The sequence below is a fragment of the Cucurbita maxima genome, unplaced genomic scaffold, assembly GCF_002738345.1.
Source record: "Cucurbita maxima cultivar Rimu unplaced genomic scaffold, Cmax_1.0 Cma_Scf00091, whole genome shotgun sequence".
Taxonomy (NCBI): Eukaryota; Viridiplantae; Streptophyta; class Magnoliopsida; order Cucurbitales; family Cucurbitaceae; genus Cucurbita; species Cucurbita maxima.
Genome location: NW_019272107.1, coordinates 41,086 through 54,900, shown reverse-complemented (window position 1 = coordinate 54,900; position 13,815 = coordinate 41,086). Strand labels below are relative to the sequence as shown.

General features: G+C 38.2%; 3 protein-coding genes across 5 annotated transcripts; all 3 read left to right on the top strand.

The window, feature by feature from the left end:
- On the top strand, window positions 1-7,625 carry LOC111472909 (transcription factor 25). The gene is made up of 4 exons (XM_023118502.1): window positions 1-304; window positions 4,799-5,346; window positions 5,942-6,853; window positions 7,033-7,625. The coding sequence occupies exons 1-4, from the start codon at window positions 116-118 to the stop codon at window positions 7,304-7,306; spliced, it is 1,923 nt and encodes a 640-aa protein (XP_022974270.1). The 5' UTR covers window positions 1-115; the 3' UTR covers window positions 7,307-7,625.
- A 531-nt stretch (window positions 7,626-8,156) lies between these two features.
- Window positions 8,157-9,735, top strand: LOC111472914 (uncharacterized protein C594.04c). Its single transcript, XM_023118509.1, has 3 exons — window positions 8,157-8,604; window positions 8,692-8,955; window positions 9,046-9,735. The coding sequence occupies exons 1-3, from the start codon at window positions 8,368-8,370 to the stop codon at window positions 9,526-9,528; spliced, it is 984 nt and encodes a 327-aa protein (XP_022974277.1). The 5' UTR covers window positions 8,157-8,367; the 3' UTR covers window positions 9,529-9,735.
- A 363-nt stretch (window positions 9,736-10,098) lies between these two features.
- Window positions 10,099-13,815, top strand: LOC111472911 (uncharacterized calcium-binding protein At1g02270-like). 3 transcript variants are annotated; one of them, XM_023118507.1, is made up of 11 exons: window positions 10,099-10,637; window positions 10,721-10,857; window positions 10,940-11,044; window positions 11,131-11,236; window positions 11,331-11,551; window positions 11,619-11,695; window positions 11,786-11,900; window positions 11,989-12,114; window positions 12,937-13,026; window positions 13,107-13,214; window positions 13,342-13,815. In XM_023118507.1, exons 2-11 carry the CDS (start codon window positions 10,768-10,770, stop codon window positions 13,522-13,524), a joined length of 1,221 nt encoding a protein of 406 aa, XP_022974275.1. In that variant the 5' UTR covers window positions 10,099-10,637; window positions 10,721-10,767; the 3' UTR covers window positions 13,525-13,815. The 3 variants fall into 3 exon arrangements, with proteins under 3 accessions (XP_022974275.1, XP_022974274.1, XP_022974273.1); XM_023118506.1 differs by having other exon boundaries at window positions 13,312-13,815; XM_023118505.1 differs by having other exon boundaries at window positions 13,309-13,815.

The window sequence follows — 13,815 nt, the reverse complement described above, 5'->3', positions numbered from 1 at the left end:
TGCAATTGCATTGCAGAAGCAAGCCGTGTAACGCCGAACTCCATATATTGCAGCACAGGAACGGATTTGGAATTCATATTTCACTGACGCAGACGCCAAAGGACGATACCATAAAATGTCCGCTCGGCTGCTCAAAAAGGTTTTGAAGGAACAGGAGGAGCTGCAACAACACCATTCCCAACCTTCTACTACTGATGATGAAGATGGACAAGATCCTGGGCCATCGCCTCCTGCTGCTTCTTCTATCAATCCATTTGATCTCCTTATCGATGACGAAGACGACTCCCAAATTAACCCTCAACAGGTTTCTTATTTCATTCCCCTCTACAAATTTCTGAATGCCCCGACCCTTATTGTTAATCTCACAATTCATTACTTCGTTTCACTTTGGTTGCTAATTTCTGAATGCCCCGACCCTTATTGTTAATCTCACAATTCATTACTTCGTTTCACTTTGGTTGCTAATTCAACCATCATTTCGATTGTTTCTGTTTCTTTGTCCATCCACTCTGAATTTTTTCGCCTGCCTAAATTCTCACCAATAGGAAAGAAATTGGCGAACTCTAGTTTTCCCAATTTCTTTAGTCCTTCCAATTTGGTCACTTCACCTTGCTAGACTAGATATCTTAAGCATATTTACTTGCGTTGAGACTTCTCTGGTTCCATGTGCTGCTATGTGTACTCAATTTTTTAACGTATGAATAGTTTTTTTTTTTACAATATATGAGTCATATTTATCAGGCAATACATATTCAGAAGTTTATGCCTCTTCGAAAGCAGTCTTATAAACTGCCTTTTGTTTTTGAATCAATCACAGTTTTTTGTGTTTTTAAAAATCTCCTATTCATGTAATGATGAGTGCTGGCTTGCATTCATTATATATTTTGAACAAACAGAAAGAGAAAGGATTACAAAAACCGGAATAAGAAAGGGATTTTTCCAAACAAACTTTTTAACAATTTTTTCCCGAAGTATGGTTAAACTATATTTTCTACTGTTTTGAATCCATCAGTTTCAACTTTGGCAAATTTTGTTCACAATTATTAACTATTTTAAATGCCAAAGGTGGTATCCATCAGTTTCAACTTTGGCAAATTTTGTTCACAATTATTAACTATTTTAAATGCCAAAGGTGGTTGACTTGAGCTTAATATTGATACTGAACCACTAATCGCATTCCCTTTCCAGGCATGGACCAACTCCTCCTTTAGTTCTTAATATTGATACTGAACCACTAATCGCATTCCCTTTCCAGGCATGGACCAACTCCTCCTTTAGTTCAGTATGGAAACTTGGATATCACTAATTCTAATATATATATATATATATATATATATATATGTATGTATGTATGTTTAGAAAATAAGAAACCAACTAGTGGGGAGCACAGAAAACTTGCAAAAATGAAGTACCCAATGTTTTGTAATTGAATAAATAAAATTACATGGCATAATTTAGTCAAGAACCTGAGGGAAGCACTGAAGTGCTCAAAATTGGAGACTTTGTCCTGTGATCTATCTAACCTTATCAATACATTCTCCTATTCCTTTTCAAGCTGTAACAGAGACTTTGTCCTGTGATCTATCTAACCTTATCAATACATTCTCCTATTCCTTTTCAAGCTGTAACAGAGGCACATGATGACAAAAAAGCCAACCTACCAACAAACATAGCCGTTTTCATCCTGAATGGCTCACTTCATCATCTCATGAATTCTCAAATTAATAAAAACGAAAATTCATAAGCCTTGAGTTGTTGATCAAGAGTAGAGTTTCATGAGTGCTCAAAAGTCAGAAATGAAAACAAAAATAGCCTTTTGATGAAGCTAGAACTTGTCTTTCTAAAGTTGAATCCACAATGGAACACCTAGCCCATGCTAAATACAAAAAAAGGTAGAGTTGAGTTCCAAGTTAACGGTTTGATTTACTTGAAAATTAAACCATGTAGACTCAAATTGTTAGCTTTGAAAATAAATGAGAACGCATGGTATGGTATGCTTAGGTTTTTTTTAATGATGATGATGGAAAAAAAAATGTTTGTGGAGAAATGGATAGAATAGATAAGGAATGCATATATATGAGATTAGATTCTCCATATTTTTAAATAGATAACCAATGGAACAAATCAAGGAGGCTTAAGTGAGGGTCTTCTCTTTCTCCCTTTCTCTTGGTAATTGCGAGATATGTGTTAACTGCTAAGTAGGTTGATCAAACTCAAGGTTAGTTAGAGCGCATATTGGAAGGGTTCCATGTAGGAAAGAAGAGATTTATGTATCTCATATTCAATTTGCCGACGACACATTTGTGAGGATGAGAAGACAAGAATACATCACATCTTCTTAGTAGTTAGTCTTCCCTTCAGACTAAGGGCCTATTGGTAATGATCAAGAGTTGCAATAGAGATTGGGTGTAAAGCCTGCACATATTCTTTGTCCTTATTGGGCATCGCTGTTGTGAGACAATCAAAAGAGACTTGGGTTGTGGAAAGTTCCGGAGGAAAAGGTTTTGTGCAGGCTTGATAAATGGAGAAAAGTTTGTTGACCAAAGAGTGGAAGATCGACTGTGTGAAGTGATGGAATATTGCCAAGCTGAAAGGCCTTGTCCTAAACCATTTTTGGAAGAGTGTTGGAGATGGGAAGATGATCAAGTATTGGGAAGATTAGTGGTTTGATGCTCAACCCATAGCTGTGAGCTTCCCCAAGACATAAGGAGTCATGAAGCCTAATTTAAGCCAGTTAATGAGCAGTGGGATGAGTAACCTAAAACTTAATATATATATATATATATATATATATACATATATTGGAGGGAGAACTTGGTGAGCTATTGCCAGTTTGAGGCTGCTGAATAAGAGAAGTTTTGACAAGGAGTGGTGGTAGGAGCTGGAATTTTCATCCATCTTGTGAGATATATATATAATTTGTTGAAGTCCCTAGTTTTTAGCTAAACTAATATTTTGAGAGCTTTCTTATGTGGTTTGGAAAGGAAAATGTCATAAAACAATCAAAATGTCTGTGTTGGCAGTTTGCTCCAGTGGGTGGGAACTATATGAATTGGTCTCACTTTGTTCAAGAGATGGTGGAGTGGATCACTTTTTCTTTCATTGATTTTATAGCTAGAGGTGTTGGAACTCACTATTATGTTTTTTGTTTGGCTTTCAGTGGTCTTTCATCAATCCTTGAAGGAAAATTTGGCCCATTTACTTAAAGGTAGGTCTAGGAATTTTTCGATGCTGGTCAATGTGATGAAACTCGATCATTGGAGTTTTTGTTTGGAAATAAATGATAAGGTATTCAAAGAAAAAGAAAAAATTTGTTGGAGATGTTAGTAGCTAAGTTGTAACATTTGAAATGGGTGACCTTGAATAATTGTAGACTATCACATTGGCACCTAAGATCTCAAGAAAAGGGTGTTTTGTTACAAACTCGTTGCAGAGAATAAGAGAAAATTGGGTTTGGATATCTTTCCTGCATCTTTTTTAAGGCTCTGTTCTTAATTTTATCTCAGGTATGCATCATAGGCAAGTGAAAATTAACTTTCTTGGGGACAGTTCAATCCCTAAAGGTCAGTTTGGATTGAGGTTTTTGAGTGCAAATTGTACATGGGCGTATGAAACCCATGATTGGTTGGAGGGATTTACTCTTTTACCTGTGAATACTCTTCTCGTGCATAAAAAGTATAGAATTTGTAACCCATCAAAAGGGAAAATCCCATATCACTTTTTTCTTCGGGTACCTAAATCTTCTTCTTTTCTTTCTCCAGTTTTTTTTCCGCTTGGGTACTTTTATTTTTCCTTCTTCTCCTCCTTTATTTTTCTCAACTGTTCTCCATTTCTTATTCTTCTTTTCTTCTTCAGGCATGACTTTCTTTTTCTTCTATTTTTTTATTTTAATTTTGTTTTTGTTGTTTTTTAATATGATTCTCTCTTTTTTTGTTTGTGTTTTGTTTTGTACTTAGCTTGTGGTTTTGTGGTTTCCTTTTCATTATTTGTTTTTTTTTAATTTTATTTTTATCTATCAATCTTGGAGATTCCAAATGGTTTACAGAGGGGTTGTGAGAGAAAGAAGAAGGATAAATGATAGTAAATTGAAACATATGCGCTTATGTCGGGAGGAGTGAGATTAATTAATTATATTTGATTTTTGTAAATACAACATGCATAAATAATTATTCAATTTGATTATTGTGCTACTTATTTACAAGTGAAAGTTTATATTACTTTATTACATTCATTGATATGAGAATAGTTGTTAAGATTGATTGCTAAATAAATTTGAAATCCTAAAATTTAAGGCAAAATAAATTAAAATTTAATTGAATAATTTTACTTAATAAAACTATATAACAATAATTAATCATCTAAAAATTAAAAAAATTCTAATAAAATTATTGTAAATATTGGTTGGAACTGAATAAAGATATTAATAATTTATATAAAATTCTGATAGCATGATAGCATTCTCGTAGTTATGTGATTTCCATGTAGTCTACTCTTAGGCATTTTACAGAAAACCTTCAATCAAACGACCCCTAATAGACTATATTAGCCGGGATTTACTACCAACAGTAGCATTTCTAAACAAATTTACTGAAATCCTTCAAGTTGCTGATTTGAATTCATAAAATTCTTCTTCCACAAATCATTAACGATGCAATTGTAATAATCTTCCTTTATTTGTCTTTTTTTTTTTTTTTTTTTTTGGTTCTTATCATTCGTCTTATGAAATACTGGCTATAGCGTGCATTCATTAAATGTAAGGCAATTTTTTTGGCCAATTGCTTTTGAAATTTGTCTACAGGACGATGAACAGGAGGCCGCCGAAGAAGTCTCTGTGAACATGCACAAGGAGTTTGTGCGCAATGGAACTAAAAGTGCAAGTTCAACCTCCAATAAAAAACTGAAGAAAAAGAAAAAGAAGAAAGAGCGTGAGAATTCTTCTTCCACCACAAATAAAATCCTTGATAAACCCTTGGATGTGATTCTAGAATCACTGTCTCTGGATGTTAACCCCTTTGCTTTAAGCCGTCAACAGGACCCTGAGAAAGCCAAAGATGTCGTAGAAGAAGAAAGGAACCGTGGAAAACAATGTTTGACTTCATTGTTAGAAGTGGATCCTAAATATTTAAATGCTGGGAATGAACTGCGAAGAATATTTGGTTCAAAGGTGGTAAAATCATTTGAAAAAAATAATCAGGCCAGTAGTTCTAGACAAATACGTGGGGGAAGACGTGTCAACCATCTTTCTAGGAAGACCTATCTTGTTAGTCCATCAGACCATTGGCCTCGTTGGGATGGTTCTCTTTCCATGGAATTTTTGGAGACAAAGAATGGATATCACTACTTCAGGTAAATTCCGTTTTCATTTTATCTTCTCTTATACCTTCTGCTCCCTAAAATACACATACTGAATTCAAGTAGCCTTCAACTAGAATGGGATGGCAGTTTATGTGTGTCCAACCTGCTGGGGGATGTTGAGTGGTTTGCGGCTGTGACATATAATACCTGAATATTTGAACTAAGTAAATGTTGAAAGCTTGCCTTTCCCGCGATTCAATATAGCCTTGTATGAGCTGAACTTCAGTTTTATGAATCTAGTACTCTTTTAATCTGGGGCATGAAGAAAATACCTAGAGATGAATCTTCATTTAAAATATTTCCATTTGTAGATAATTGTTCCCCTACCCCACACACCCACAGAGTCTTGTACATTTCAGTCAATTATATTCCCTCGTGTTCAATATTGTCAATCATATTTTCTTTTTGTCTTCATTTTTCCAAACTATTTCAAATTCTTGCGAATGTTGACCCTTGTTTTTTCACCTTTTTGAACTTTCTTTTAATTATGTTTTCTATAAATTAGTGTCACTGCTGTCACAAAAATGGTTTAATATAAACATAATGTTTATTTCTGGGATTTGGATTGTAATGCAATGAATTCCAGATATGTACATCCGCCATCCTATGTTGAAGCTCAGAAAGCATTTGAAGCTGCCAAATCTATTCATGATCTCAATGGCATTGCTAGTATTCTGTTGCACCACCCATATCACTTGGATTCACTTATAACGATGGCAGAGTATTTTAAATTTGCGGGTGACCATGAAATGTCCTCTGATGCAGTTGCAAAGAGTTTATATGCCTTGGAATGTGCATGGCATCCTATGTTCACTGCGTTACAGGGTAATTGCCAGTTGAAGATCAGCCATGAAACGAACAAGCCAATGTTTACATCACTTTTCACTCACGTAAAAAACTTGGATAGACGTGGTTGTCATCGATCTGCATTGGAAGTTTGCAAACTATTACTTTCACTGGATTCCGATGACCCAATGGGGGCTCTTTTCTTCATTGATTACTTATCTTTGAGGGCGGAGGAATACAGTTGGCTGGAAAGGTTTGCTGAGAGCTACAAAAATGATACTTCTTTGTGGTTGTTTCCAAATTTCTCATTTTCCCTTTCGGTATGTCGATATTATCTTGAGCGGGAAGAAGACTCAAAGAATGATAATCTTGATGCTACAAGGGCTAATTCAACAGATCTTTTGAAGCAGGCGTTAATGCTTCACCCTTTGGTCTTAAAGAGATTAGTGGAAAAGGTCCCGCTGAAGGAACAGTTTTGGGTGCATATACTCAAGAATTCCTTCTTCTCGTCTGATCAGACAGGAATTCCATCCTTGGACCACCTCATTAATTTGTACGTTGAGAGGAATTACCTTATATGGAGAATCCCAGATCTGCAGAAGTTACTCAAAGAGACTGCACAATTGGTAATTGAAGTCTTGGAAACTGATCGAAATGATGCTAAAGACTGGGCTTGTGTGAGAAAAGAAGCATTCTCGTGCGAGAAAAATGAGTGAGTATCTTCTCCTTCTCTCCTTCCCTCTTTTTGGTGATTAAAAATGGTCTCTGTGTGTCAGGCATTTTGTTTTTCATCTGAGTACCGCTCAACGCATGCGCTTTGAAGTTGTGGAATTTACTAATTATCAGTGCAATTTTTGTGAGGTAAAAGTGATATGTTTCTTTTATTGCCAGGTATGCTCATCTGTTGGTCTCAGATTTCTCTGATTCAGTATCATCTGCCCCTCCTGAAGCCTTGCAAGATTTTGTGGTAGATCCAAGGATGAGAGACGTGCAGAACATAATTCAACATGCAAATCCTCCTAATCAACGGCATCCCACCCGGGAAATTGCAAATAGGAGTGCATTGGCTGTCCTGTTTGAATCAATGCTTCCTTGGGTAAACTATGGGGATGAAAGAGATATAGGTGTCGATGAAGGCAACCAGTTCGACGAGCATGACCATTAAGTTGTCAATTCTTCTCGAATTGCTAGTTCTCTTCAAAATGCTTTGAGAGAATGACTTAATGTGATAACTTGCCTTGTGTTGTAGCAATTGCTTTGAGTTTTGTTTACTGATATTTGTCATTGGTTGCCCACCAAGATTTCTCTATACTGATAGTTGTACTTGTAAGTAGGAAGTTTTGAATTCCCAATGCATGCAAAGAAGATCAATCCCAAAATTGGATTAGTCATTTTTCTTAAAGTTTGTGCTGTATACAGAGGACTTAAAACATTTCCCCGCTTGGTTATTTATAGCATGTACTGGTAACTCTATTGGTCGTGTAAGAATGAGCATCATAGCTCTTTCTTTTGTTTTGTAAAAGAATAAAGCATGAGTGCATTGTGGATGGTGCATGCGGCTGTGAGGCCTGACAGCATCCCAATTATGAGACGGAGCTGCTCGCCAGATAATTGAAGAGCAGCTGCGCTAGTTGGATTTGCCGGACTGCGCGGGGGGCCGCCCATCATTATGATTAGGCGCACTAGCATTGCCCTCAACCTCGCATCATTTCGCTCACACCCCATTTCCCAATTACCAATTACTAATTGCATGCAAAGCTACTTGCAGTCTCTTTAATCATATGCCAATACCAAGCCTGCTGCTTCTGGTTCTCTAATAATTAGTTACCATAATTATTATACTTCCTTTTCGTGGTCCTCAAATAATTAATTATCTTAATTGTTATTTTACTTATCCAATGGACCCCTACTCTTCACTAAACCCCACTGCCAGGAGGCTTTTTTCATTGTTATTGTTCGAATTAGGGACCAATGAAAAATTCCAGTTTTGATATCTTGCCAACTCCTTGTGGTTCGAAATTTGAGCACTTTAGTTGGTAAGAAAATCACATAGGCTGGTTACAAAGTCAAAAGAGACGCCCAAAAGTCTCGTCTCAGTAGCAGCAGCAGCAGCCCTATAAAAATGGACAGGGGAGACGGCAATCAGCAGTGGGAGGCGTTGGCATAAGCGGGGCTGTGGCGCGGACGATCATCGAGCAAGATTCTGACAGGAAAGTTGGAAAGGCCATGGCGATGGGTAGCGGCAGAAATGGCGGTAATCTGAAAAATGCTGTTGTAGCCTTACTGGTTCCGCTTCCCTCCATTTTCTTTTACCTCTGTTTCCTCAGCAACTGTGGTAATGATACTTGTACTGGTCTCTGGAAGTGGTGCTATCACCATCCTCTTCTATTGGTGAATGCACTCTTCTTCCTCAACGTCAACTTCGTCTTCTGGCTCCTCAGCCATGTACAATCCAGCCACTGGGTGAGCCTCCTTCCCCCAAAATTCTTCTCTTCTCGATTTCCTCAGCACCAAACGGCTGATTTCTATTTCATGTTTTGATTGGTGCAGATGATTGACCTGTACTGGACTTTGATACCCGTGATGCTCGTTCACTATTTTGCTTCTCACCCTTTAGCTCACTATAATGAATTGAGGTCATGGATCGCAATTGCTTTGACTTGGATATGGAGCATAAGGCTTACCCACAACTACTTGAGGCGGGAGGGATGGCAGCTGGGAGTCAGAGAGGACTGGAGGTTCACTGATATGCGCCAACAGTACGGCAAGAACTGGTGGTGGGTTTCTTTCTTCGCCGTCTATTTTTCACAGCAGGTAAGAACTGATCTAATCCACGATACTCTCCTTGTCTATGCCTAAGCCATTTGGTTCATTTGTGTTTGTTTCCCTTCAACTTTAATACAGATATTCCTGGTAGGCGTATGCCTTCCTCTATACGTCGTCCACTCAGTTGACGAGGCATTGAATTTGTGGGATTTGGTAGCAATCTTTGTGTGTGTGTCTGGAATTGTGATCGCCTACTTTGCTGACACCCAACTCCACGAATTCGTGACAAGGAACAACGAGCTAAAAATGAGTGGAAAATCAATGGTGCCCAATTTAGAGGAGGGATTGTGGCGTTACTCCCGACACCCAAACTACTTTGGAGAGCAGCTGTGGTGGTGGGGACTTGTGATATTTGCGTGGGGTTTAGGTGAGGAATGGAGCCTTGTTGGATCAATGGTGAACAGTTTGTGCTTAGCTTATGTAACCAAGCTGGTTGAAGAGCGAATGGTGAAGCAAGAGTACAGAGCTGAAGCTTACAGGCAATATCAGAAGACTACATCTGTGTGGATACCTTGGTTCAACACATCAGTGAAAGATGATGAAAAGGATAAGAATATGTGAGTAAATAAGCGTGGCTCTTTCTTTCTGTCAATGTGCAGCGTCTTCTCTTTTTATGAATTTGTATGCGGTCAGCTCAGCTTTGTTGGTTTATGGTAATCTTGTTGTAAAGCTTTCGCCTTTCTACTATTGGGTGAGAAAAAGTTGCAAGGATTGTTCTATCCTCTGTCTATGTGTAAGACACCCGCTCTTATCTTGTTTTCTTGGATTGGATCTCTTTCTCTCTCTCTTTCTCTTTAACACTCTTATGTTAAAAATGGAACCTAAGTAGTATTTCTTACAAATGGAATAAGTAGGAGTCCTCTAATAAAATACATTATTTATTCGACACTTAGTCACTTTTGACTACACCTTCGATGCTCATAACGTCTTTGTTCGACACTCGAGGATTCCATTAACATGACTAAGCTAAGAGCATGACCCTAATAACATCTCAACAATGGTATGATATTTTGTATTTAGTTTTCAACATATTCAGCATCTCTTGCTTAATATCTTGCCCTTATCCTTTGAAACCATCCTCATCATCTTACCCTTCGGTTTTCCCTCTCTCAAAAATTCTAAGACCAAAAGGGCAGAGAGCTTCATTGGTGCATCAGAATTGGGCAAGGCTGGGTCCTTTTCGCCGCGTTAAGCTTGTGGTTCTGAATTATTTTCTCGATTTAGTTGCCAGTGACAGTCGAATGCTTAGCTAGAGGGCACCGACACGCGGTTGCTTTGTTGTTTGGGTTCAGTAACATAAACATGGTAGCCAAGCCATATACTATGCAACCCAGTTGTCAAGTTCTAGACATCGTTCATTAAAGAGATACGAAAGCGTCAAAAGCACAGAATTTTCCAGTTCGTGTGACCCTCTATTCCTCAAAAGGATTTTACTTTACTCATCTCTTCAAAATATCCAAGTTCCACACCCCGTTGCCTTATTTTCTCGAACCTTTTGCTACATAATCTTGTCGTCAATAAAATCATTAACGTGTTTGTCGATCCTCTACCCTCCATCTCTTTTCCATCTCTCATTAAAACCCATTTCGAGTTTCTCGCGTTCGTTTGCTTTCCCGTGACAAATCGAACAACATTCAAGTAGAGATATTAGTTCTTGCTTTCAATTTCAGGTGGGTTCTACTGTTTGTTTGCTTTCCTATACCAAAGATTGTTGTATTCATTCAGGTAGAACTATTGGATTCATATTTTGCAGAGATTGAGTTGATTCTTTCAAGAACCAAGAACTGTAATTCTAAATCCATGGCAGAGTCAGAGATAAGGGAAGAACCATGTGTGTCCTGCACCACTTTTAACATTCTAGCTCCGATTTATAAACGTCTTGATCAACAGGTCTGTCTTCTGGTCTCTTCCGTTATAATCTAATCGAAGATGGATTTCCTTATCTGAATTCCCCATTTTTATTATGGTACAGAATCAGTGCCTCAGGGAAAGCGACTTCAGAGCGTTTTGGTTGGATAGAAACCGCAAAATTCTAGACTGCTTGCTCTATGATCCATCTTCCATTATATGTCTCCAGGTTGTATTTCAGTGTTTTTCTTATCTTTTCTCTACTCCTCTTACCTCATTTGTTAATATAATCACTCTCTTGGGATTCATAAACAGGAATTCTGGGTGGGCAATGAAGAACTTGTACGTATGTATTTGGACAAGCTTGGTCATGCAGGATATACATGCTTCAAACTTGCACGGACCAACAATCGTGGAGATGGTATTATTATGCTCTTACCCACCCACTCCACTAATCATAATTGATGTTCATAGATTAAGAAAATTCCATGTAATCTTCAAATTTCTCTTTGTAGGTCTGCTAACTGCTGTGCATAAGAACTACTTCACGGTTCTTAATGTTAAAGATTTGCTTTTTAATGACTTTGGAGATCGTGTTGCCCAAATGTTACATATCCAATTGGTTAAGCCCTTTTCTCAAAATCTAAAAACTATTGTTCCCCCAGAAATCATTGTTGTTAATACTCATCTGTTATTTCCTCATGATTCCAGTCTATCCTTAGCAAGACTAAACCAGGTATATACTCACTTGTTCATCCTTCTAATCCAGTGATGCCCGAACTAAATTTGTTGTCTTCTGCTAGGTTTACAAGATATTGGAATATGTAGAGTCATATCAGATAGAAAACCATCTCAAACCCATGCCTGTTATACTCTGCGGGTTAGCATGCTGCCATTCGTTTGAGTTGTAAGATTCATGTCACTCAAAGTTCTTTTAAACGTTGATATGGTTTGAAGATATGTTTTGCAGGGACTGGAATGGAAGCAAACGTGGGCATGTTTATAAATTTCTGAGGTCACAAGGGTTTGTTTCATCATATGACGCTGCTCATCATTATACTGACAATGAAGTGGATGCTCACAAGGTTCGTATTAGAACATGTCGATTTTCGTTTTGAGTTGATATCAACTCTGTAATAATGCAAGTTTGATTTTCTTCCTTGTTATACACAGTGGGTTAGTCATCTCAATCACCGAGGAAATATCTGTGGTGTTGATTTTATTTGGCTTCGTAATCCTAATATGTCCAGAAAACCGTTGAAGACAAGTTTTGCAGAAGCTGTTTTTGGTATAATTAAGGTAAATCTGTCATTTTCATATTATACGTGTCCTGTTTTATATCTATTAGTCCAGTGCTATCTGTTCTTATGTATTTAATTACAACAAAGATGAAGCTTTCACTTGCCAAGCTAGGGAAGGAAGAACTTTTGGGAGCTTTTGGTTCTTGAGTTTGTGTTGAACAGTATAGTTCCCTAAACCACAAGACCACAAACTTTTCTAAATTTCAAATCTACAACCTACAATACAGGACTCTAGTTTTCTGAAATTTACCATGCTTCGTTCTCATCCTCAACCGATGTAGGAACTTACAATCCGCCTGTTCGTTCTCCTTCTGGGGGGCCCAACATGCTCATTGATACTCGTTCCCTTCTCCAATCGATGTGGGACCCCCCCAATCCACCCCCTTCGAGACCCAACGTCTTTGCTGGCACACCGCCTCGTGTCTACCCCTTTGGAGCTTAGCCTTCTCGCTGGCACATCGCGTGGTGTCTAGCTCTGATATTTTTTGTAACAGCCCAAGCCCACTACTAGTAGATATTGTCCTCTTTGGACTTTTATTTTTGAGCTTCCCCTCAAGGTTTTTAAAATGTGTATGCTAGGGAGAGGTTTCACACCCTTATAAAAAATGCTTCGTTCTCCTCCCCGACCGATGTGGGATCTCACACTTGGCTACACAAGCACGGTCTGCTTAAAACCTTATTCTTAATGCCAAGCACTGACTTCTAATGCTTGGGTGGGTGAGGGGGACGAGAGTGCTGCCATAGGATTGATGTTGTGGAAAGGATTCTTTTGCGTTTATGACAGGGCTATATCTGAATCTTTAATCACTGCTTGTTGCAGAATCAGCTCGGAAAAGTTTCAGTGTCTGAAAAGGATGAAACAAATGATGATTTAATTAGATACTCAACTTTGTGTGAAGCACTTCGCCAGGTGTTTTAGATCACGCCTAATTCCGTTCTGCATATATTTATTTGTACGGAGGTATTAATATGATTAGAAATCTCACACAGGTAAATTTGATCGATCTCCCTTATGGGTTGAGTTTTCAAGAAACTAAGAACCTATGGACACAAGCCGCCATTGATGGAAATGGTGTAGCCAGTTATGAACCGTTTCTGGTATGTTCATCACGTTTCCTTAGCCTTATCTTCATCCAATTCCTTAATTTTACATGTGGAATTTGTGTTTATCTGCTCAAATTTAAACGTGCAGCAGAGGCTAAGGAGTTTTGCATGTTCCGAACAGACAGAGGAAAATGTGAATGGGAGAACTGATGCATGCAACGAAGAATTTGTAGGCTTCAAAGTGAAGCATGCTGTTCTATTTCCTCGGGAAGTCGAGAAAGGGACATGGCCTGACGGTTATTCCCTCTCCGATCACGCCCGACTTAGAGTCGAGTTTTCACCAGTAATGCTGCAGTGTTCTTAGAGTTGTGATACTAAAGTTGGATGTGTATCATATATATATATACGAACAATACTCTGCCCATGTCCCTCTATCAAGCTTTGGAAGGTTACTTGGATCCTTAAAACAGCATTATCTGAGCGCCGCCGCCGCCGCCGCAGCAGCAGCAGTAAAGTTTCAGGTAAGCGGAACATGTGCTATAAACCTTCTCAGTCTCGAGCTTGTGGTCAATAGTCCATGTTCATCTCAAGTCTTGGAAACAGCAATGAACATCACAATCTCAGCTTGTGGAAATAAATAGATTTTTTTTTTTTT

Coding starts and splice junctions, on each gene's coding strand:
- LOC111472909 (XM_023118502.1), top strand. CDS start 116: ATGTCCGCTCGGCTGCTCAAAAAGGTTTTGAAGGAACAGGAGGAGCTG. Junction 305..4,798: donor CCCAAATTAACCCTCAACAG/GTTTCTTATTTC, acceptor ATTTGTCTACAG/GACGATGAACAGGAGGCCGC. Junction 6,854..7,032: donor TTCTCGTGCGAGAAAAATGA/GTGAGTATCTTC, acceptor TTTTATTGCCAG/GTATGCTCATCTGTTGGTCT.
- LOC111472914 (XM_023118509.1), top strand. CDS start 8,368: ATGGCGATGGGTAGCGGCAGAAATGGCGGTAATCTGAAAAATGCTGTT. Junction 8,605..8,691: donor ATGTACAATCCAGCCACTGG/GTGAGCCTCCTT, acceptor TGATTGGTGCAG/ATGATTGACCTGTACTGGAC. Junction 8,956..9,045: donor CCGTCTATTTTTCACAGCAG/GTAAGAACTGAT, acceptor ACTTTAATACAG/ATATTCCTGGTAGGCGTATG.
- LOC111472911 (XM_023118505.1), top strand. CDS start 10,768: ATGGCAGAGTCAGAGATAAGGGAAGAACCATGTGTGTCCTGCACCACT. Junction 11,696..11,785: donor ATGCCTGTTATACTCTGCGG/GTTAGCATGCTG, acceptor TATGTTTTGCAG/GGACTGGAATGGAAGCAAAC. Junction 13,215..13,308: donor CCAGTTATGAACCGTTTCTG/GTATGTTCATCA, acceptor TTAAACGTGCAG/CAGAGGCTAAGGAGTTTTGC.